General features: G+C 40.9%; 1 protein-coding gene across 1 annotated transcript; it reads left to right on the top strand.

Moving 5' to 3' along the window:
• The first annotated feature begins 201 nt into the window (after positions 1-201).
• On the top strand, positions 202-19217 carry cand2 (cullin-associated and neddylation-dissociated 2 (putative)). Its single transcript, XM_087841087.1, has 24 exons — positions 202-624; positions 1599-1742; positions 4180-4334; positions 4764-4887; positions 5064-5121; positions 5466-5664; positions 6109-6214; positions 7427-7569; positions 8268-8578; positions 9002-9143; positions 9697-9815; positions 9967-10113; positions 10526-10747; positions 10829-11035; positions 11571-11758; positions 13815-13980; positions 14103-14243; positions 14792-14931; positions 15197-15372; positions 15597-15692; positions 17627-17796; positions 17874-18038; positions 18189-18296; positions 18570-19217. Exons 1-24 carry the CDS (start codon positions 557-559, stop codon positions 18798-18800), a joined length of 3726 nt encoding a protein of 1241 aa, XP_087697213.1. The 5' UTR covers positions 202-556; the 3' UTR covers positions 18801-19217.
• The last annotated feature ends 3632 nt before the right edge of the window (positions 19218-22849 follow it).

The following is a 22849-nucleotide window of genomic DNA, read 5'->3' on the forward strand; positions in this document are numbered from 1 at the left end:
AGTGACTCTGTTTTAGTTTCCACTCAAACCGCACACAAACTTCAATATAATAATAATTATTATTATTATTATTGTTGTTGTTGTTATTATTACGTGGTTACGTGAAGAACACACTTAACCCAAACTGTTGCTGCATGTGTGAGTTATCAATAAAGTTGAGGAGAAAAAAATCTAAACGGCTACTGTAATTGTTGTTGAATTTGTTTATCAATAAAGTTGGGATAAAACTCCAAACGGTTAATGCTAACCGATTTTTTTTCGGCAAATTAGCGTAAAAATAAGAGTTGAAACTCGGTTTATCTGCACATTACCGCCTCCGTATGGCCGGTCGGACTCCGTGTGTCCACACGGCGGCGCCACAAAGCTGAACCACTTTCCCTGCCGTCTATTTTTGTCCGGGCACGCCGAGTGTCGGGTTCCATCAGGCCGTCAGCTCTCCTCTCTGCCCCCCTTAGCCTCGCCATGTTGTCGGCTTAAATCTGGTGGCCAGTTTTCTGAGTTTACCGTAGAAAAAAAACTTTTTCTCAGCCTGAGTGACAGCCTAAACAGTGGAAAGATGTCGAGTGTGTCTTACCACATCTCCAACCTGTTGGAGAAAATGACCTCCACTGACAAAGACTTCAGGTAAGAAACAGCGACCAGCCCTCACAGTGAGATGACACTTTTTTAAAATCCCGACTTGTGTGTGCCATTTTACCACACAGGAGACAATAGTGCCCTCTATACAGTCTTAATTACTTTTATTTAATCGACACATCATTTATTAGTTTTCTCTACCTGAAAACAAAAAATAGATGTAACAATTTTACCTAACCAAGGTTACGTTTTCATAAAAAACTCCAAATATTATATTAATATTATTGACTAATTTAATCATTATCAAAATATGTTTGTAAATATCTGTGTCGGTTGTGATTTGTTTAAAGTATCAAATACTCAATTTCAGAAATTGGAAGTAGGGATTTTTGTTTGCTAACATGATAAATTCATGATCTAAATTGTTTTATATTTTGATAAAGTGTTGTCGTTGTTGTCCAGGTAGATAGCAGTAGGTTCAAGAATGTTGGAGATTTTTGTTATTGTTTTATTTTGTCTTAAAAATCTTTTAATACATTGCAAAATATCTTTGGAGATGTTTTTAACACTGGAGAACACATATTGGGTTTACTGTATGACCAAGAAAAGTATATTCTGCAACTGTTTTACATGTTTTGATAACTCTTTGAGTGTTATAAACACATCTATAAGCCAACAACAACACAAGTATAGATTTGAATTACTTAATAATACCAACCTCTACCTTTCTCTTTGTTGTCATTGAATTGATGAGCTAAATATTTATTGGACAAGTAATGTGCACATCTTTACTGAGAGACCACAATTGTAACAGAAGTGGCGAAAAGGCATCTAATTAAATTTACAATTGAAAATCGGGATTAATAATTAAAGAATAAATAGACATCTAAACAAATCTAGACACTTAATTCATTATTTGACCCTTTTTTGAGGCAGTAATGAAAAGAAGGATCACTGAAAGGATTCACAGGCCAGTTTATTAACTTTGGTCTCTATGTGTGTGTGTGTGTGTGTGTGTGCAGGTTCATGGCCACCAATGACCTGATGCTGGAGCTGCAGAAGGACAGCATTAAGCTGGACGAGGACAGCGAGAGAAGAGTTGTGACCATGCTGCTCAAACTGCTGGAAGACAAGAATGGGGAGGTGCAGAACCTGGCTGTGAAATGGTAAAAATCACACTCGTACGCACACTGTGAACCGGTGCCAGAAGTCAGTGTCCTGGTGTGTTTTCTTTCCTTAACTCCACAGTCTGGTCAGGGGTCAAAGGTTAGCTTCAACCACAGGCCCTTTAGTTCATGTAAACTGTATTTTATTTATCCAGATTTATTTTTGGATTCCTCTTTGTAACTATCCTCTGTGGAAGGGTTAACTAGGTTTAACCACCAGAGGGCTGCATTTTCCCTAACCCTTGAGTTATAGACTATTTTAAGTTTTACTGTATCATCTTCTCCCATTTACTCGAAAGTCTGTTTCTGGAGACTTTTGTCTGTTGAATAAAGGTAATGGAAAGTGACAGCATTATATCAAAGTTCAGCGGGGAGCCTCCCACTGTTACCAAAGTGCTTGCTCATAGGGGGTCATATGATTGTTGTTGTTGTTGGGTTTTTCTCAGTATGTATTATTGTAGGGTCTACCTTAGATTATATAACGCCTTGAGGTGACTGTTGTTGTGATTTGGCGCTGTATAAATAAAATAGAATTGACCTGAATTGAAATTGAATTACATAAGGATAAGAGTGTTAATATGTCTGTGAAGGTTCTCAGTCATCCAGGTCATTGTAGTCTAAGGAGCTTGGAAAGAAAAGCGTCTGGACTTCTTTGAGTTGCTTGAAGACGTTTCACCTTCATCCGAGAAGCTTCTTCAGTTCTAGGGTCAAATGGTGGAGAGTCCCAGATTTAAACCCAGTGGGAGTTTCGCCCCAAAGAGGGACAAAGGACCCGCTGATGATTCTCTACCTAATCACATGAGCCAAGGTGTGAAAGCGGGTGTGGGTCCCAATCAGCCAGGGTTTCGGATGAGCTAGCCACGATTACGTCGACTATCAAAATCGTCGACGACTGATTTAATAGTCGACACGTCGTTTGAAGCTTTGTAAGATCCCAAAAGACACAGGAATAAGTAGTAGGATTTAAGAGTGTAATAACGGACTGAAACAGAAGATGGCAGCACTGCATGTACAAGGATGCCAGCTGCCGTTAAACCCCGAAGAAGAAGTAGCTGTGTCCCAGAATTCATAGCGCAGCACAGCTCAGTTGCTAACAATGGCGGCAGCTAGTTAGTTTTAATATTACTCTTATTATTCTTTCTGGGTCATAAAATAAATGTTTAACATATTTTCAGGCAAGAATGTAGCTGTGTAAACCTCAAATATCTGCTCAGTTTATCAAGACACCACATATTTTCAAAAGCGCTCCGACGTCTGTTACCCACTAGCTCGATAGCTAGCCGGGGGCGAAGCTCACTAGAGCCGTGAGAACACCGGACTCTGGGCAAATCGTTTTCAAACCCACTGCTGTCTTTCGCTACTCAGGTTAAACATGATATATAAGTCACTTAGATAACTTAAAAATGTTATTGTTTGGCTTTTTTTTAGTATTTTATTTGTTCCTGAGTAAATCGGTTTGGCTGAGATTAAAGTTATAGTTTTTACACAGCTGAATAAACGTCAAGCAGACAGCTGATTATCAGAAGTGTGAGATGCTCGAGAATTTACTCCGGTGTCCCGTTATATTTTAGATAGCAAGGATGGCAAGGAGTTTATTAAACTTCACTGTAAATTTCATTAAAATTTAATAAACTATCATCTTGTCTTTATTTTTAGTTAGCACATACCTTAAACACTTAAAGCTGTAAGCTAATGCTAGTTATATAAGAGCAGATGCGCAGCCATGTTTTTGTCTGTAGAAACCCTCGTTGCATTTGAAGTATGTTGTGGTAAGGCAGAGGTCTAACAGTGTGCAAATCTGATCGGGTGTGAAGTTGGTCCTGTCCTCCAAGGAGCTGTCTTCTTGTAGTCGTTTTTCTGACAGTCTCCACTGCCTCCGTGGTGGGTATGCAAGTGAAGAGAGAGACTACATCAAAGGACACCATGGTTTCATCTGGATCCAGGGTAAGTTTCTGGACCTTGTCGGTGAAGTCGGTGGAGTTCTTGATGTGATGTGGGGTGTTCCCCACAAGAGGTGCTAGGACAGTAGCAGGTGTTTCGAGATGTTGTAAGTGGCTGAGTTTATGCTACTGACAATGGGTCTGAGTGGGACAGCTTCCTTGTGGATCTTAGGAAGTCTGTAAATGCAGTGTATGGCATCCCCTGGGTAAAGGCGGTGATATGTAAGGCGGTCAATGATTTTGTCCCTTTCAAGGTCTTGAAGGCAAGCTATAAGAGTGTTAATGCACTAAAATGAGAGTGGTACCTTCATTTCTGCTGGACTTAAAGTATTGATGGTGTCTGTGTAGCAGGCTGTGTGTTAGATAGACACCTTTTTGTGTTTGCAAAGTGCTTGGTTAGATACTACAGGTCATATTTCTATCACATAATTATTTAAACCAATAGTGGTTTGATACAAAATGATGACATTTTTTAACTTGGTGTGTTTGTTTTTAAGCCTGGCGCCTCTGGTGAGCAAAGTGAAGGAGCCCCAGGTGGAGACGATGGTGGACGTGCTGTGTTCAAACATGACGTCGGACAAAGAGCAGCTGAGGGACATTTCCAGCATGGGACTGAAGACCGTGATCGCAGAGCTGCCACTCACATCCTCAGGTGAGCGCTCACTGTCCTCCCACCCGTCTCCTCGTCGTGATCATCAGCTTTTAATGGTGGATTTCCATCTTATGTTAAAGGGGCAACTTCGAGAGTATGAAGAGCATCAATAATACATGGCATAGAAGCAAAGTTTACATTGTAGACAGTCATTCATATTTTACTTTAATAAGTTTCTGAAAAGTGTCTGAAATTACCTACACAGCTACAACATGCCATATTTGTGTTTTCACCAAATAATAACCAATAATTGTAAATTCTCACTTTTTCACCATTAATTTCTGCACATCTTCGCTGCCATCTGGGCTTAATTGTCACAATTATTCAGCAACTACAGTCCTTAATGTGAGCTGAAATCAGGATGTCTGATCATTTGAAGGCAGTGAAAACTCAAAGTTGTTTAAACATCCTTGTTTTTGGGATCAACAGGTGTGACTCTGACAGGCAGCGTGTGTAAGAAGATTACCTCCCAGCTGATTGGTGCCATGGGGAAACACGATGATGTGTCTGTGCAGTTAGAGGCCCTGGACATCCTGTCGGACATGTTGGGAAGGTAAAAACAAGATCTCGGTCCAAACGTGATAACTGTCCCACATTAGAAGAGTACCAGCTCAAACACACACACACACACACACACACACACACACACACACACACACACACACACACACACACACGGTACACGTTGCTGAACTTTTAAGCTTTTCACTGTTTGCTTTTTTCCCACAGGCTGAGTGGTGCACTGGTCAGTTTCCACAGCTCTCTGCTCTCCAGCCTGCTGCCTCAGGTGAGAAACACTCAGCCGCTCAAATGTTAACTGTGGTTTTACAGTGTAGTGCTACCATGACAACCCAAAAAATCACTGTCATCTGTTTTTAGACATAATTATTAGTATACTTAAGCTAACAGGATATTTTTCACATTATTATAAGAAAGCCGTTTTTATAAGAATCGTGCACATCACTTTCTCTCATTTCACATTGCTTTCAGTATATTTACTGTATGCTTTAACAGCTTTATGATGACTTTCATTCATTTTGTTGTACAGTTTATTTGATTGTATTTTTACTCATTTGTCCCTTTATCTGCTCGTTAATGTTTCTTCGTTCATTCGTCATTTGGATGCTGCAGTTAACCAGCCCCAGAATGGCGGTCAGGAAGCGCTCCATCTTAGCTCTCGGTCACCTGGTGCCCTGCTGCAGCTCTGCCCTCTTCTCCCAACTGACAGAACACCTGATGAAAGAGCTGGCCAAGGGTCCGCCCACATCAATGACAAGGACATACATCCAGTGCCTGGCAACCATTAGTCGTCAGGGCGGCCATCGAGTCGGTGAGCTGATGCTGTGTTTATGCCGCCTTCAGAGCTGAATGGGGAAACAAACTAGTAGGACAGTGACTGGTCTCCTGAAAGGTTTCAGATGTTGATAGTCCAGCGCTCCTGTATTCTGTTTTTTATAGAAAGCTGAGAATAAATCTTCTTAGTTTCACTAATGTAGCAAATGTTTGGTCCACACTCAGACATGTAAATGACTTTCAGATGATCTAGAATTCAATTTAGCACTGATAGCTAAGATGATAACTTTCCTCCAACTTTCCCAGTAGGGGGAAGTCGGCTCTTGGCCCTTCATCTGGTGCCCTTGCACTGTATGAAGCCCCCACATGGCTGCAGACTCGTGGATCTTTTTAAACTGTGGTTCTTCATGCATTGTTGTGTCATTTAGTGAAGAAAAACATCTAAAGTGTAGATTCTTTTCCCATTTTTTGTGGTTTGTAGGTGAACATTTAGAGAAGTTGATCCCAATGGTGGTAAAGTTCACCGGAGTAGAAGATGATGAGCTGAGAGAGTATTGTTTCCAGGCCTTTGAAGCTTTTATACGCAGGTACACACAAAGTCACGTTTCCATCACTTTAGGGGGCAATAAGAGTTACACTGACTATAACCAGAAGCTCTACAGACCTAACCCTGTTCTAATTGTTACCTTGAAGCAAGTCTTTATATACATTCACTATAGCAGTGTTTCCCAAACTTTTTTTGCTAGGCCCCCCTTTGCTTTACAAGGAAAATGCCCCCCCCCCCTTCTCACGCACACATCCTCCAACCACACACACCCATATTTTGCTCCATTTCACACCTCAAACATTTAGTAAACAATTAAGCAAATACAAGTAAACTGCAATAAATTACAGGTAGTAATAAAATAAACTACTAACTCTTTTACGCTACGTCCACACCTACACGGGTACTTTTGAAAACGCAGCTGTGATTCGAAACGGCGTTTCGAATCACCGAGAATGGAGATTTTTTAAAACTCCTTTTTTGTGTTTACGTGTGGACGAGGAATAGAGTTCGTCACGCAATGTCAAAGGTATGTTCCTTTTTTCACGTCACATTGTGCGCACGTTATTGTTTACATGAGATGAACTGCAGAATGATAGAGACAAAATACTGTTAATCTTACTATCTGCAGGTTTTACACACTTACACATACACACACAGTTACTGTCTCTCTATTTACAAAGGCAGAGGCGTCACGATGTGATTATTTTACGTGTAGTTGTTTTTTTTTTTCATGTGTAATAATATTCAACATTGCTGTCAATACATTTTTCAAAAAATGCCTCTCTGTGCAAAATGGTTTTAAAAACATAAACAACTGTGGGATCCTGTTAGTCCGTGATTTGAACAGCCCAGCGCTGCTCCCGACGCAGGGAAAAGCAATCCTGCAGGGAGACCTACCTCGGCACTTGTGCAGGTGAAGCCAAAGGGAAGATTTGCTTCCCCATACTTTCTAGTCTTTGGCTTAGAATGAAGTTGGTTTGGAAACATATTCAGCGATGCTTCATCTCCTGCTTTGCGTTTGTGGAGGCGCCCGTGCTAGCAGTGTCCAAGCGTTTTGTTTTTTTCCCCCCCTTTTCATACCGCGCCCCCCCCCCCTGCAATGGCCCCACACTTTGGGAAGCTCTGCACTATTGGGAGCTCTGTTCAGTCCATGTTGTAAACAGGTCATTGTCCCCTCAGCATGACCCACAGACGTACATACCCACACTTCACGTCCTTACTGTCGCTCTTTCTGTTACTTCCTGATTGGCAGGTGTCCAAAGGAGATGTCGCCTCACATTGCCACAGTGACTCAGCTTTGTCTTAAGTTTATGACCTTTGACCCCAACTACAACTACGATGACAACGAGGAGGAGGATGAAGATAGAATGGACATAGATGATGAGCTTGAGGAAGGTGTGTGAGATCTGTGTGTCTGTGAATAGAAATGTAGCAGAAAAACTATTAACAGGAAGCAAATAACAGGAACATACAGAACATGATGGTGATCAATCATCATGTTTTAGGTGTCTAGTTTTGAATTAATCCAGCGATTACGATCTGTACATCCATGGTTACATTCAAACGGACAAATGATAACTGATCATTTGGCCGTTTTCAGTGGCGTGAAAATGTGAACAAATGAGAGCTCAGAGAGAACAACGGTCCTTACCTGCAGCTGACATCACAGCAGGACAACCTTTGTTCTTTAATGTTGTTTTCTTGGTTCCCAAATAGGCCTCTATGGTGGTGTTTACACTTTCATATGTATTTTAAAACATAAATATCAGTCTTTATAGGTCTTTATAACTGACATCGAAGCATGAAATGTTCGTCTGCACACAGACTACATTAAAAACACTGAAGTTAAAGACATTTAGGCTGCATATGGATGATTTTTGTACCTGTATTCTTTACGTGAGTTTGTCTGATTTAAAAAGAAGTTATTTAACTTTTCAACAAAAGCGGATGTTTTTGTTCAGATTGAGTCTGAGTTCTTCAAACTATTACAAACTTCACACAACAAAATGTGAGATCTTTTGAGTTTTGCTGTCTTCCATCCGTCACCTGTATGAAGCAAATCGAGTTTATTCTCGTTTCACGACTTCACTCAGAGTCCGACGACGAGTACAGTGATGACGATGACATGAGCTGGAAGGTGCGGCGCTCTTCCATCAAGTGTCTGGAGGCGTTGATCAGCACGCGTCTGGACCTCCTGCTCTCCTTCTACTCCTCCATCTGCCCCGCTCTGCTGGCACGATTCAAGGAGCGCGAGGAGAACGTCAGGGCCGACGTCTTCACTGCTTTTTCGACGTTGCTGAGACAAACACGGGTGGCATCGAGTCACCACAGCCTCATCGTGTCTGGTTCAGATCCCGGGGTGAGAAGAGAGGAGGAGCCGGCAGTCGCCTTGCTGAAAAAACAGGTGCTGAGAAGTTTTTGGATGGAGTTTAATTGAGTTTCACAAGTAGAGCTGAAAAGTAGATAAGTTAAAATTTAATTTTTAAAGGTGTCATTGACTTACCTAATGTTCAAAGATGTTTGGTATTTAATTGAGGCAGGCTGCAGAGTCGAGACTACCTAACAGTCCAGGCAAATCAGCTGATCTTTGATCATTTCTAGCATCATATTTTTATTCTTGGACTCCATCAGAGTAGCTCTCTATGATTTACAATTCCAAATGCCTGCATGCTTATCCCATATATGAGCCTAAATAGACCCTTCACTTTCTGTCCTCCGCCTTTAAACAAACGTGTCCATATCTAAGATGTTGCAGTCTTCTAGTTCTGCTGAGGGTCTCGTAAATATGAATTGCAGAAATAAATTGTGCGGCGATTTGTGCGTCCAGGTGCCGGCGACTGTGAAGGCCCTCCACAGACAGCTGAAGGAGAAGAGCATCAAATCCCGACAGGGTTGCTTCTGTCTCCTCACTGAGCTGGCTCACACTGTACCGGGATCCCTGGAAGAGCATATACCTGCCCTGATACCTGGTAGGCACACACCTACACACATACACACATACACACACACAACCCCGTTCAACTATCTTAGTGAGGTCCTTCATTGACATAATGCTTTCCCTAGCCCCTTACCCTAACCCTAACCAGTAAAAATGATTGCCTAACCCTAACCCTTACCCTAAACCTAACCAAAAATGCCTTTAAATGCCTTCAAATTTGTAAGGACCGGGTTGTGTGTCCTCACAAATGACTGTTGGTTCTCACAAGTATAGTAGAATGCAGATTTCGGTCCTCACAAAGATAGCTAGACAGGAACACACACACACACACACACACATGCATTACAAATTAATTCTTAACCGTCAAACTGGTCAGAAACTTTCAGTCTCTTTTCAGCAAAGTCACATAGACTTTAAGGGAGATCTTAAAGATCTTTAAGATCTAAAACTCACACATTTCCTACAACCGGCTGTTCCTCAGTCTCCCAGTAGCTTTTCTTTCACTTCAGCTGCTGTATTTTTGCTCCTTACTCCCACTCTTTCTATCTTTTTTCCTTTCTGTTCCTCTCCCCTCCTTCCTGCAGGCGTCGTCTTCTCCCTGACAGACAAATCCACCCTGTCCACCATGAGGATCGATGCGCTCTCCTTCTTCAACGTCCTGCTCCTCTCCCACCCTCCTCAGGCCTTTCAGCCACACATGCAGGTTTCAAAAACGTCTTTTAAGGCTTTGTCTTGAAACTTGTATGCTGCCTCTCATAATGACTCGGGGGATCTGCATCTTTAAATAGTTGAATCACTAAATTTTTCAACAATAATGAGAATGTAAAGACTAACTTGTGCTGTGACCCCTGCAGGTGCTGCTGCCCCCAGTGATTGCATGCATTGAGGACACGTTCTATAAAATCACCTCAGAGGCTCTGCTGGTCATCCAGCACCTGGTCAAAGTGATGAGACCGCAGGGACAAGCAGGAGGATTTGACCCTAAACCGTTCGTTAAAGAGGTGAAATGGCTCAGGACTGTTTTGTTTTCTGGTCTGAGGCGGTTTCATTTAATTGTGCTCCATAGCATCCTGTCTATTTATCATTTTTAATGAAAATTAAAGTTGTGGGAGCAAAGAATTAATGAAAAACGACTGTGAATGCAGGTTAAATACTGTGATTTGTCTAAGGAAAATGAACAAACATGACTTTTCCGGTGCTTTCCTGCTTCCTGAATCAAAGTATTTCTACAGAATTATAGATTTTTAAAACATCTGAAACAAACTGTGATCAAAAGGTTCTGTGACTGCTCCCTCTTCATGGTCTCTGACATCGCTGGTTCATACTGTGCTGGTGCCTTCACAAGGCTTTCCTGATGAGTGGAACAGGTTCTACCTTTTCTTTATCATTTTAATTTATGTATTTTTCCCAAAGGTGTTTTCTGTAACGATGAAGCGGCTCAAAGCAACAGACATCGACCAGGAAGTAAAAGAACGAGCGATTTCCTGTATGGGTCACATTGTTTGTCACCTTGGTGACCACCTGAGGGCAGAAGTTCAGGCAGTCTTGGCGATCTTTCTGGAGAGATTAAAGAATGAGATCACAAGACTAACAGCAGTTAGGACCATCAGCCTCATCGCTGCCTCTCCGTTAAAGGTTTATTATGACTTTCGTTTTGTTTTTTAAACACATTATTTACTTTGAAAGATTTTAGTAACTTCCTGTCCTTTTCTACAGATCGACATGTCACCCATCCTGCAAGAAGCGCTCTCTGTGCTGGGATCTTTCTTGAGGAAGAATCAGCGGGCGTTGAAGCTCGGGACGCTGGCGTGTCTGACGGCGCTGGTCACTCATCACGCTGCCAGCATTAAACCTGCAGCCCTGGAGCCCGTGCTGAGCGAACTTCCTACTCTGGTGGATGAGAGTGACATGCATGTTTCACAGGTACAGGCACTGAACCGAACATGCACATGAATCAGGTCAAAAATTAAATCTATAGAATATAAATTTTCTTCATAAATGAATCAACGTGCATGTGCATGACATTTGAACTTGGAAAGACAGACAGTGACAGGAAGTTTTACTTTTTCAGATTGCCTTTTAGAAAGCAGGAATGTGCCTATTTTATGTCATATTATGGTAAAAAAATGTGTAATTGCAGATTTTTGGAGGTGGTTCTTTTTGTTCCATCATATAGTTCACACCAAGAAAAACATATACATTTATGAAGTGGGTTAAGGAATATCAAACATAAAGTTTAACATGATTACATGTGTTGGTGGAAAGCTGGGATCTTATTCTGCTCATTTTGATTTTTATTTAGATTTTTTCTCCTTGTTCTCTGTCAGCGTAGCTGCGTGACTCAAAAGTTCACGGGCCGCTGAGTCAGCTTTCCTTAAAACAGGATGTTGCCTGCAGACATTGTTGGACACATGAAACATGTTGTGGTTGAATCTACCTGTAGTTTGCCTCTGTTTAGGTGTCCATCACCTTGCTGACCGGTACGGCCAAAGCCTACCCCTCGACTCTGGCTAAGATCAGCTCGTCTGTTCTGCCGGGAGTCTTCAGACTCATCCATTCACCGCTCCTGCAGGGTAGCACTCTGGAAGCAATACTCGAGTACTTGCAAGCACTGGTGCTGTCCAAAACCAGTAATCTGAGCTACAGGTGAGATAGGATGTGGTTGTGAATCTCTTTGGGTCAGATATCCTAATAACACTGGACAGATCAACAGTTTTCGAGTGGGAAAGCTGTTTAGTGCTGAGGATTATTGGTAATGGCTTATTTATAATGTTTTCGTTGAACTATAATGAATTTTAATCACTGATATGAATCAAATGTTTTTAAATAGTTGTTGGAAAGCCTTTAATTTAGCCCACATTTTTAAAAGCGCAGCAGTGCATCATTTCAGTGTTTCCCTCAGGCATGTAAACAGTAGTTATCTCATCAAATGCCATGAAAACCTTCCAAAAGCCACAGTTCAAATGTGTTTAAGTGATTCGAAGTCATTATTTTATATTATTAGACAGCAAGAATATGAAACAGCTGATTGAAACACCATCAGATTCCCAGGAGTCCACATTAAATCACATCCCCTGGGTGTAGACGTCGGTGTGAGTCACAGCTGAGTCAGGTCTGCTTTGTTATCTCCAAGAAATGAATATTCATGTAATTACCATCTGCAGGGGAACTCCAAAGTTTTTACAGATAAATATCAGTTCAGTATTCAGAGGGAGGAATACTCAGTCTGCTGTGTAATGTCTTCTCTGGCTCTGGAGAAGTTTGTCTGGTCTGAGAAAATAAGCCTGAGTCGGTTTGTTCTGTGTTGACTTTGAGATAATTAAACCAAACCAGGAGAAAGACACGACCTGATAACATCTTCTATTTAAAGTGGCAGAAAAGCAAGTCTGCCTGTCTGAGTTTTCCCCTGAAGGTTTGTCAGATAAAAGTCAGACTCTGCACTCACAAGCTGCTAAAGTCTTGTTTAAAACATGTTAATCATGACCACAAGTGACCTGGTTAGCCTCAACTAACCCAACATTGCATCAGCAAGTCATGTTGATGACTGTAGATGTCCTGGAGGGACATCTACAGGAACCGGTGCCTGAGGAAAGCGGGGAGGATCATCAAGGACTCCAGTCACCCCAGCCATAAACTGTTCAGACTACTTCCATCAGGAAGGAGGTTCTGCAGCATCCGGTCCCGAACCAGCAGACTGAGAGAAGCTTTTTCCACCAGGCCATCAGACTGCTGAACACTTCATAGACACCTCACCTCCACTACTGGAACTTCAACGTTATGCACTCCACACTGTACATTAATGCCACTGTTTTGCACATGTCCAACTGCCAACCTCTGTATATTTTTATATATTTTATTTTATTGCTTACTGTATTTAATTTGTAAAATATGTATACACACACACACACGTAGAAAAACATATTTAGTATACACATCCAGTCATGCATATACTATTATATATTGTACATATATTTATTAGTCTCAGATTTAGCCATTCTTATATTTTGCTTGTTTTATGTTGTTGTATTTTTGCACAACTCTGTTGCTTGTGAAGCTCGCACACAAGAATTTCACTCGCATGTACTGTACCAGTGTACCTGCACATGTGATGTGACAATAAAAGTGATTTGATTTGATTTGATTTGATTTGATGTTCCTGTACTGCCGATTAACATATGAGCACGATGTATAGTGTGTCTTCCTCTGACTGTGTGTATATTTCAGTCCATGTGACCTTCATCAGATTAATTATGTTCTATCATTTGTGTACAAACTGTCCATATACCTGAAAATGCTTTTTGTTCAGGCAAAGCTTGATCTTGGATCCAAACCAGACGTACATTCAGTTGAGGTGAAATGCCTCAATCACTGCAGTACACTTATTTTCTTGTATGATATATTTTTTTTACAGAATAATATAATAATGGTCAGCGCAAATGCTTCTACTCTGACAGATCTACGTTTTCCATCTGCACTCTTCCTGTTTGCTCAAGATTTTCTATTTCTATCTGTAATTTTTCTTAAAGATCTTTAATTATATTGTTTGATATGAATCAGAACATTTTTCCAGCACCTTTGTTAAACTATAACTGGAAGTTTTAATCAGATCAGTCCATTTAGTGTTAGTAACATATCAACACAAATACTACACCCGGGATTATAATCCTCTCCTCTCCTCTCCTCTCCTCTTCTCTCCTCTCAGTCAGTTGCTGAAGTCTCTCATGGAGCCGTTTCACAGATCTCAGTCTTCTGCAGATGGCAGCATCGTCCACAGGCAGTCCTACCACTCAGTCGCTCGCTGTGTGGCTGCTCTGTCCTCTGCTTCTCCCAAAGAGACTCCTGGCACTGTGGCCGGCTTCATACAGCAGGTGTGAGAGTCTGGTATTTGTGCTCTGCTTCAGCTTCAATGGATTTTAATCTACCTTTGTTTTCTTTGCTGTTATCACTTTAACACTTACCTCATTGGAGTTCTGCCCTGTCCTCTCCTCAGGTGAAGAATCCCGGCTGTCCAGAGTCTGCTCGTGTCCTCGCCCTGTTGTGTCTGGGGGAGGTGGGGAGGAAGGGCAGTCTGGGAGGAAGTAAGGAGGTGCAGGGAGTCATCTTGGAGGCTTTCTCTTCCACCAGTGAAGAGGTAGGACACACTATCCATATCTGAATATTTACATTTTTTCATTCACAATGAATAAATGTATCTTTTAGTTAAAAGAAAAGCTTCTCCAAATCCGATTGTGTGCCAGTGTTTTAATAAAGATTTCTTTTTTCTTTGATTGTCTGAAGAGCTTCAGGTTTCACACTAATAAACTGATTTCCCCCCCCACATCACAGTTACATTTCCTTGATATTGAAACCTAATTAGTCAAAAAGTCACTTTAGTTTTTTACCCTTTTACTGCTTTGATATCAGTGCCAGTTGTTTGTTTTACTACTTAAGTGCTTCTTCAGTGTCTGATAGTTGTTTCACAACAGCCAGAAACATTAGGAGATGTGAAAACAGAGCTTAAAGAAGATTTAGAGATCTGACAATCAGTAAAAAAGATCCTTCAGAATGAGATGTTGCTTTAGCTCTGTGGAGCAAACTGTGTGGAGAGTAGAGTGGGTTAGTTCAGTCGATGAATGAAGGCGACAAAGGTTAAATAAGCTCAGACAGCCGACTGTGTGGACATCTTGTTTGTGATTTCAGGTGAAGACGGCAGCCTCCTGCGCTTTAGGCAGCATGGCCGTCGGCTGCCTGAGCGATTACCTGCCCTTCCTCCTGAAGGAGATCTCAGCCCAGCCACGCAGACAGTACCTGCTCCTTCACTCCCTCAAAGAAGTCATCAGGTGTGTTGAATGTTTGGCTAAATGTGTGTGTGTGCATTTACTTCACCATAATCTGTTGTTGTTCTCTGAAGCAGGTGATCATTGAAAAGCATCATTTATGAGTTCACTGCAGTTTAAGTGTGAATTTTGCAGTAACAGTTTAATATTTAAGCTGATAAAAATGATAGATTTTGCCAAAAAACTTTGCAACAAACTTTGCATGAGATGTTGAATAAAATAAGTTTTCTTAAAGTTTCCTTCCTTCCTCCTCTCTCTCTTTGTTCAGCGTCTGTCCAGCCTCCAGTCTCTCGCCCCATGTAGAGTCTGTGTGGGCCTTGCTGTTTCAGAACTGCGAGTGTCAGGAGGAGGGCACCAGGAACCTGGTGGCTGAATGTTTGGGAAAACTCACTTTAGTCAATCCGGCAGCACTTCTGCCTCGACTTAAACAACAACTTAAAACTGGTAGGATGATATTTAAAAACTATTTTATACTTTTGTTTTTTATGTCAGTTTTCTGTTTTGTACAACTTAAAACCAGATGCAACAAATAATACAGGATTAACATCTTCATGGTCGATCTCTGTTTCTGTACATGGTCTTGACATTTTGTATTAATATGGCTTCAATATGAATGAGAAAAAAAATATATACAAAAATCTTTATTTTTTGTTACATTGTCTCCACAGGTTCTCCTTTAGCTCGCAGCACCGTGGTAACGGCCATCAAGTTCACTATCATTGACCACCCGGCACCCATAGATTCACTGCTGAAAGACTGCATAGGTAAGATGAACAGTTAAAAAAGTATTTGCATCCCATGTTACATCATTACTCTTCATCTTTTTACATTAACACGGAACGCAAAGTGGGAACATTTTTCTAAGATTCAGTTTCATGGTGAAACGTTAATGGCTCACATATGCAGATTTGCAGAGGTAGCCGAGCAATTCTGGCGTTTCCCTTTGGAAAAGGCTGCGTGAAAGCAAGTTAGAGCAATGAAAAAATTCTAAACCTAAAACTTTAATTGCTGACCTGGTCCAATGGGTGGACTGGAACACTTGTAGATGGTGATGGTGCGATGAAGCTCCATGAATGTGTCGAATTTTTCCGAACTATTGCTCATTTTGAAGTAATGACATCTACTGTTCATTCGATGTACAGCAGCCCAGCTGTGATAATACACGTGGGGTGCATACCAGCGGATATCAGGTTCTGTATTTTATTTTTGCTATACACACAGACACCTCTAACCAACCATCCTCTCTGAGATTGATTTGAGAAGATGTGTGTCATTATTAGGAGATATCATGTCTAAATGCTCCCTAACTGCGGATATTTTTCACCTTGTTGGCTCCATAATGTTCTTATAATCTCCTTGCAAGCTTGTGATGATCCTCAGAGTCACGTCAGATCCAGTTCACACAGAAACTTAAAATTCCTGCATCTTTTCAACAGCTCGAGGCAGTGATCTCATGTCAGAGAAACAAGCCTCATTTATCTTTGGTCACGTGATACAGGTCGTTGCTGTCAGATGTAACATCACTCATTGTAGATGTATGCTCTCCCTTTCAATTCCTGAAGAATCACACTGCATTGAAATACAGGCTTGTAGTATCATTACACATAGTATAACATGTCTCATAATCAGATTGACTCGCCTTTCAAGCCAGCCTCAATCAGAATACTTTATTAATCCCCGAGGAAATTATGTGGTTACAGTGTCCCCAAGACAGTAAGAACAGCATAGAATAAGTTGTTCCTCAGCCTGCTGTCCCAGCATGCAACGGCATAGAGGATGGCGCTGGCCACTGTGGAAAATCCTGAGCATTGTCCTTCAGATGTTAAAAGGCCTCAGCCACCTCAGAAAATAGAGACAACTCCAGTCTTCTGGTAGAGTGTAGTGGTGTTTTTAGCCCAGTCCAGCTTATAATAATAATAATAATAATACATTTTATTTGAAAGCGCCTTTCAAAACACTCAAGGTCGCTGTACACTTAAAAGAAACATAAAAGCAAGAAGAGAAACTGTTGGTTCTTATCAACGTTTATTCTGAGGTATTTATAGTCCTCCACTTTGTCCTCCTGGATTGAAACAGGTTTCCTGATCCCCATAAAGTCCACAATCAATTCTTTGGTTTTTGTCACGTTGAGCTGCAGAGGATTCTGCACAGTTGAGCAGGTAGATGAATGGAGTCCTCTGCTGCGACGCAGGGCTGGTAAGCGAAATGAAGGGGATCCTGATGTGGCCTGACTGTAGCTCATAGCAGGTCAAGGATGAGACTTTCCAAGGGTCTGTAATCCTGGGGGCCACTGGGACAGATGTCTTCCACAGCACCAGGACTGTCCGCGAACTCAAACTCATCATGAACAGTTTATACACAGGCCTTGAGAACACGAGGACTCACCCTGTCTGGTCCAGCAGACTTGCCTGAGTGGAGTCTTCTCATTTGTCTCAAACCCGTGTGGCCATTATAGGAACTGCAGTTTCCCCCCTTCTTTGTTGGTAGCATTTTTCACCCCACAGGTTGATGCTTGGATGTGTTGACAGATAAGTGATACACTGACTACAGATAAGTTCCTGATATGATCCCACTTAAAAACCAAAACAAATGTTCATTTAATCTTAAATATAAACTGAAGTCTAATGCTGACTCAAATATAAAAACCCAGATGAGGCTCTGAAAAAGAAAAAGCTGTGATGTCATCTCTGTGTGACAGGTGACTTCCTGAAGACCCTGCAGGACGAGGACATCAATGTGCGACGTATCGCCTTGGTAATGTTTAACTCAGCAGCTCATAACAAACCGTCTCTGATCCGCGGTCTCCTGGGAAGAGTGCTGCCTCACCTCTACAAGGAGACCCAGATCAGGAAGGACCTGATCAGAGAAGTGAGTTCGCTGATTTAGAAGCAGCAGGCGTTTCTGTTCATGCTCTGTGCAGACGCTTTACTGTTCGTGTGCTGCAGGTGGAGATGGGTCCGTTCAAGCACACTGTTGACGATGGGTTGGATGTGCGTAAAGCTGCATTTGAGTGCATGTACAGTCTTCTGGACAGCTGCCTGGAGGGGCTGGACATCCTGCAGTTCCTGGATCATGTAGAGGAAGGACTCAAAGACCACTATGATATCAGAGTGGGTGGAAAAATAGTTAAAGTAAAAATGATCCACCTCTTTACCTTCTGTCCTGTGGAATGATTTCTGGGGTGTTCAGTAGCACCAGCAATCAGAAAATAATGATTTATTGTTGATCATTTTCTCCTTGTTTTTAATATCACTGTGCAGATGTTGACCTTCCTGATGCTGGCCAGACTGGTCTCTCTGTGTCCTGCTGCTGTTCTCCAGAGACTGGACAGGCTGGTGGAACCACTTAAAGCGACCGTCACCACCAAAGTACTCAAGCAGACACACAGTCTTAGAAATCAACACTTCATTAAAACATTATGATTCAGAAAATAAAAAAAAAACTGCATGGATTGAAGTTGATGGTCACTTAAACACAACTTAGAAGAAATTATTTATAAAAACTGCATCCTTACTCTCTACGAAGCTTTGTTTTTATAGTTTAAAGGTGAAATACACAGAGATCTTTACAAACCTGGAGTTGTAACCTTGAGTTTCCCTCTGCCTTGAGATGAAGTCTCCGTCTCCTTCCTCCACCTGCAGGTGAAGGCCGGTTCTGTGAAGCAGGAGTTTGAAAAGCAGGAGGAGCTGCGGCGCTCGGCCATGCGCGCTGTCGCCGCCCTGCTGGCTGTGCCTGAGGTGGAAAGAAGCCCCAGCATGGCCGAATTTGCCAATCAAATCAAAACCAGCACTGACATGGCGTCTATCTACCAGAGCATCAAAGGAGGGGATGGTGGGGGTATAGGAGCCACAGAGAGCATGGATATGAGCTAGAAACATGCTGGAGATGTTCATGAGAATGTTTTTATCGATGAGCTTTAGGCACAGCACATTAGACTGATCTGTGTTTGTACAGTGTCAGGTTTCATTTTCAGTTATTTTGTTCTTCATATTTTGTTCCTTCCAGCAGGAGTTCGGTTTAAATTAGTTCACATGAATTAAAGTTGTAGCAGCAGCCTCCTGGGTCTTTCAGATTTTCTCATGGATTTGTTCAGGATCTAAAAAAACATACATTTGGTTTTATGCTATATGAAAATGGGACATCACAAAACCACAGCAGACATCTGTGTTTCACTCACGAAGGAAATTTGTTCACTGAGTGTGACGTGCTTTCAGTCAGCTGTCTGTGAAGTGCAGACTTTTCCATAGTTTTTGTAAGATTTATAAATAAATTGGTATATTAAAGTAAAACTGAGCATGATTACATCCTTTACAGGTTATTCGAGCTGGTTCTTTTAGATGTTTATAAACAAAATTTGTATTTTTCACATAAATAAACAAGGCAACTGTGACAAATCAAATTTGTATTATGTTTTTATTATATTTATAATATGTTTCTATTTAGAGTTCTGGGGTAACACAAACAACAGAGCATATAAGGATGCCATACAACTAATGCATTGTTTGCATTTTGCATTGTTATAACATTGTCTGGATTAATGTAATATCAATGGAAAAGTGTAGAAATATATAGAAATTTTTTTTGACGTTTTTACACTATAGGATAATAAAACTGAAAAAAGCATGAAGGATTCGTTTTCAATGGAGCTGAGGACTGAATGGTTCAACAGAGTAATGTGAGCCTCAGCTTTTAAACATGACAGGAAATAACCAGCAACAGTCATGATCTATACTTCAGTGACACATTATTAGAAAAGAACTAGTAGTTAATTGTCCTATAAGGCAGCGGTCCTCAACCCCCAGGCCACGGACCAGTCTGTGAGTCATTTGCTACCAGGCCGCGAGAGCTGAGCCTTGGGTGTGAAATTTATGGTTTTCTTTTTTTTTGCAACTGCACTGTAAGAAATGTATGTAAAAATTACCCTAAAAAACTGTAAAATGGCAACTTTAAATTACCATTAAATCAAAAAGAGTAAATGATTGTAATATCTATATTAAATTTCTATAAACTGACAATGGGTGATTTGTTTTGATTTTTATACTGCTAATATGTTGAAAATATATTCATTTACAGTAATATGGCACACTGTCTTTGAAAACAATAGGAAAAATCTGTAACATTATCTACAATTAATCACCCTACAATTCACATAATAACTCTGTATGAATGACAATCTTTGCTGCTTTTTTCATTTGAATTTACAATTTACAACTGTATGTTAATTACTCGAAACATACCGTGCTTTTCGTTTTTACCAAAATAGGATACCGTTTTGTGTTTGAATGGGGCGACTGAAAAATGGGACCAGTCGAGACTGCCAGAGCTGGCCTGTTCTGCTTCGTGTGCACATCTGCATCTAGAGGAGCTAGATTTGTTACTTTTGTACATATTGTAGGTGTAACCCGGGTTTAAAAGATGCATAAATAGTAAAAGATAAGTGAAGTCTGAGAATATAAATATCAAAGAGTTCATTTATTTAAATTTTCTTGTATATTAAAAAGGTAAAAGTTCATGTAAAATGATTAAAAACATGTTTGCATTGTTTAAAATAAGTTATCTTTCTTTTCTTGTGAATTGTTTGTGAGAACTGTAATTTCCTACGGGGATATGGTCTGTGAAGGTAACACAGGGTGGAGAAGGAAAAAGAGAAAAAAGAGAGCGCGAGGAGGGAGAGCGGTGGCGCGTGAGTTACACGGAGCATCCGGAGAAGCTAGCTTGTTTTTATGTACTAGTAGTAAGTGTATTTTGACTTTTCGGAAAGATAAGTCACAGTGTCGGTAAGTTAGTGACATGACACGTAAAGTTTCGGTGTGAAGCTGCTGGACTGTGTGTTTTGTTTACTGCGGCCGCATTAAGTTAAAGCAAGGCTAACCCAGCCATTCGCTAATAAGGACTACTGTAGACTGCCGTTTCGCTAAAGTTGTGGAACTTAACAAGCTGCAGAGAATCGTTACCGAACTGGATAACGACGGACAGACCCCAGATAGTCATTCTGAGTGCCCGCGTCACTCAGAGTACCTCTGGCAACGTGGGAAGCTAAAACAGGTAGCTTGTGGAGATCACGGACCTTCCTCATCTTTGTGCTACTGCATTGAGAGCGGAGTGTTTCTGAAGGAGCTGAAGACAACTGGTTGCCTGGATTAATCTGGTGGGAAGTGCACGTTTCACAAGGTACTGAGTTTATTTATTTATATTTTGCTCATTGAGTGAAGAACTTCCGGTTGGGAGGTCGTTTTGGATTTATACTGGAGCAATACAGGCCTGCAACGTAGGGTTTATCTCTGCCGGCTTTAGGTTTAGTTTGGGACTATAATTGTTTTATCACTGGTGGTTTACACTGTATATGTGGAGATTCTGTGTACAGTGGGTAAATTGCTGTGTGTGCTTTTTTTGGTTTGCCTGAATACTGAAATCTGCCATTTTGTTATTTTCTTGTTTTCATTGTTTGGTAAATTAAAGGAGGGTTGCAATGCTCTACTTTACATGGTGTATGACATGATTTACTGCACTGTAGACACTGGTGTTCATTTTCGCGTGTAGTGCTACTGTTAAGGAATAAGCTTCATTGATCCCAGAAACAAAAGAGAAGTTAATTTAAAAACATCGTACGAGAGTACACTAGAAAAAGAACCCAAAGCCCATTTATTTAGTGGTATTGAGTAAATGAGGGCTACATAGGTATTGCAATTATATTTGTTTAAGAAAATAGAACTTGTAGCTACTTTTATGATTAGACATAAACTTAGATTAGATTAGATTAAAACTTTGTTTTTGCACAGATCAAGAAGGTAGTAATGTGTCGGTGTCAAAGTGAATGGCATATAATCACTGGGATTTTCTGCTTCTAAATTCAGATCAAACTGAGGTTATTGTACTCAGCCCTGGAAATTTTAGAAATATGGTATCTAACCAGATTCTTACTCTGGATGGCATTACCTTGGCCTCCAGTAACACTGTGAGGAGCCTTGGAGTAATTTTTGACCAGGACATGTCCTTCAACACACATATTAAACAAATACGTAAGACTGCTTTCATCCATTTGTGCAACATCTCTAAAATTAGAAATATCCTGTCTCAGAGTGACGCTGAAAAACTAGTTCATGCATTTATTACTTCCAGGCTGGATGACTGTTATTCATTATTATCAGGATGTCCAAAAACTCACTGAAAAGCCTTCAGCTAATCCAAAATGCTGCAGCAAGAGTCCTGACAGGGACTAGAAAAAGAGAGCAGATTTCTCCTGTTTTGGCTTCCCTTCATTGGCTTCCTGTTAAATCCAGAATTGAATTCAAAATCCTGCTCCTCACATACAAGGTCTTAAATAATCAGGCCCCATCTTATCTTAATGACCTTGTAGTACTATATCACCCTATTAGAGCACTTCGCTCTCGCTCTGCAGGCCTACTTGTTGTTCCTAGAGTATTTAAAAGTAGAATGGGAGGCACACAGAAGCAAAGAAAAACACAACATGAAATGTAAATATGAACAATGGCTTTAATGACCATTTAAAACATGCAAACATAAAATATTTCTGTAGCAAATCTCGGCCTCTGTGACACACACGTACATTTAGATTATGACTGTATATGAATGTTAAACAGAAAACACTTAGACAGAAAAAGCGCTTTGAGTATTCAGAAAGAGTAGGTGCTATATAAGAACCAGACCATTTACCATTACCATTTAACTGCCCGCTCCACATACTGTCCCTCCCTCTGTCCACCTGCACAGTTCTGCAGGTTGAACATAAGCTGCTGAAATTCCTGGCCTCGAGCAAAGTATTCAGTTTTCCTTTAGTAGGTCCAACACAGTCTCCTGCCAAACAACAATTCAAAGTAAGAAAGATTCAGTGGAGGCCCAATGACATTAATCCTGGTGAATGAACTTATAAATCGTGTACTTTAAAGTCTAATTTCGGTGC

Source organism: Neolamprologus brichardi, chromosome 5 (assembly GCF_056152115.1).
Source record: "Neolamprologus brichardi isolate AB-2024 chromosome 5, ASM5615211v1, whole genome shotgun sequence".
Classification (NCBI taxonomy): Eukaryota; Metazoa; Chordata; class Actinopteri; order Cichliformes; family Cichlidae; genus Neolamprologus; species Neolamprologus brichardi.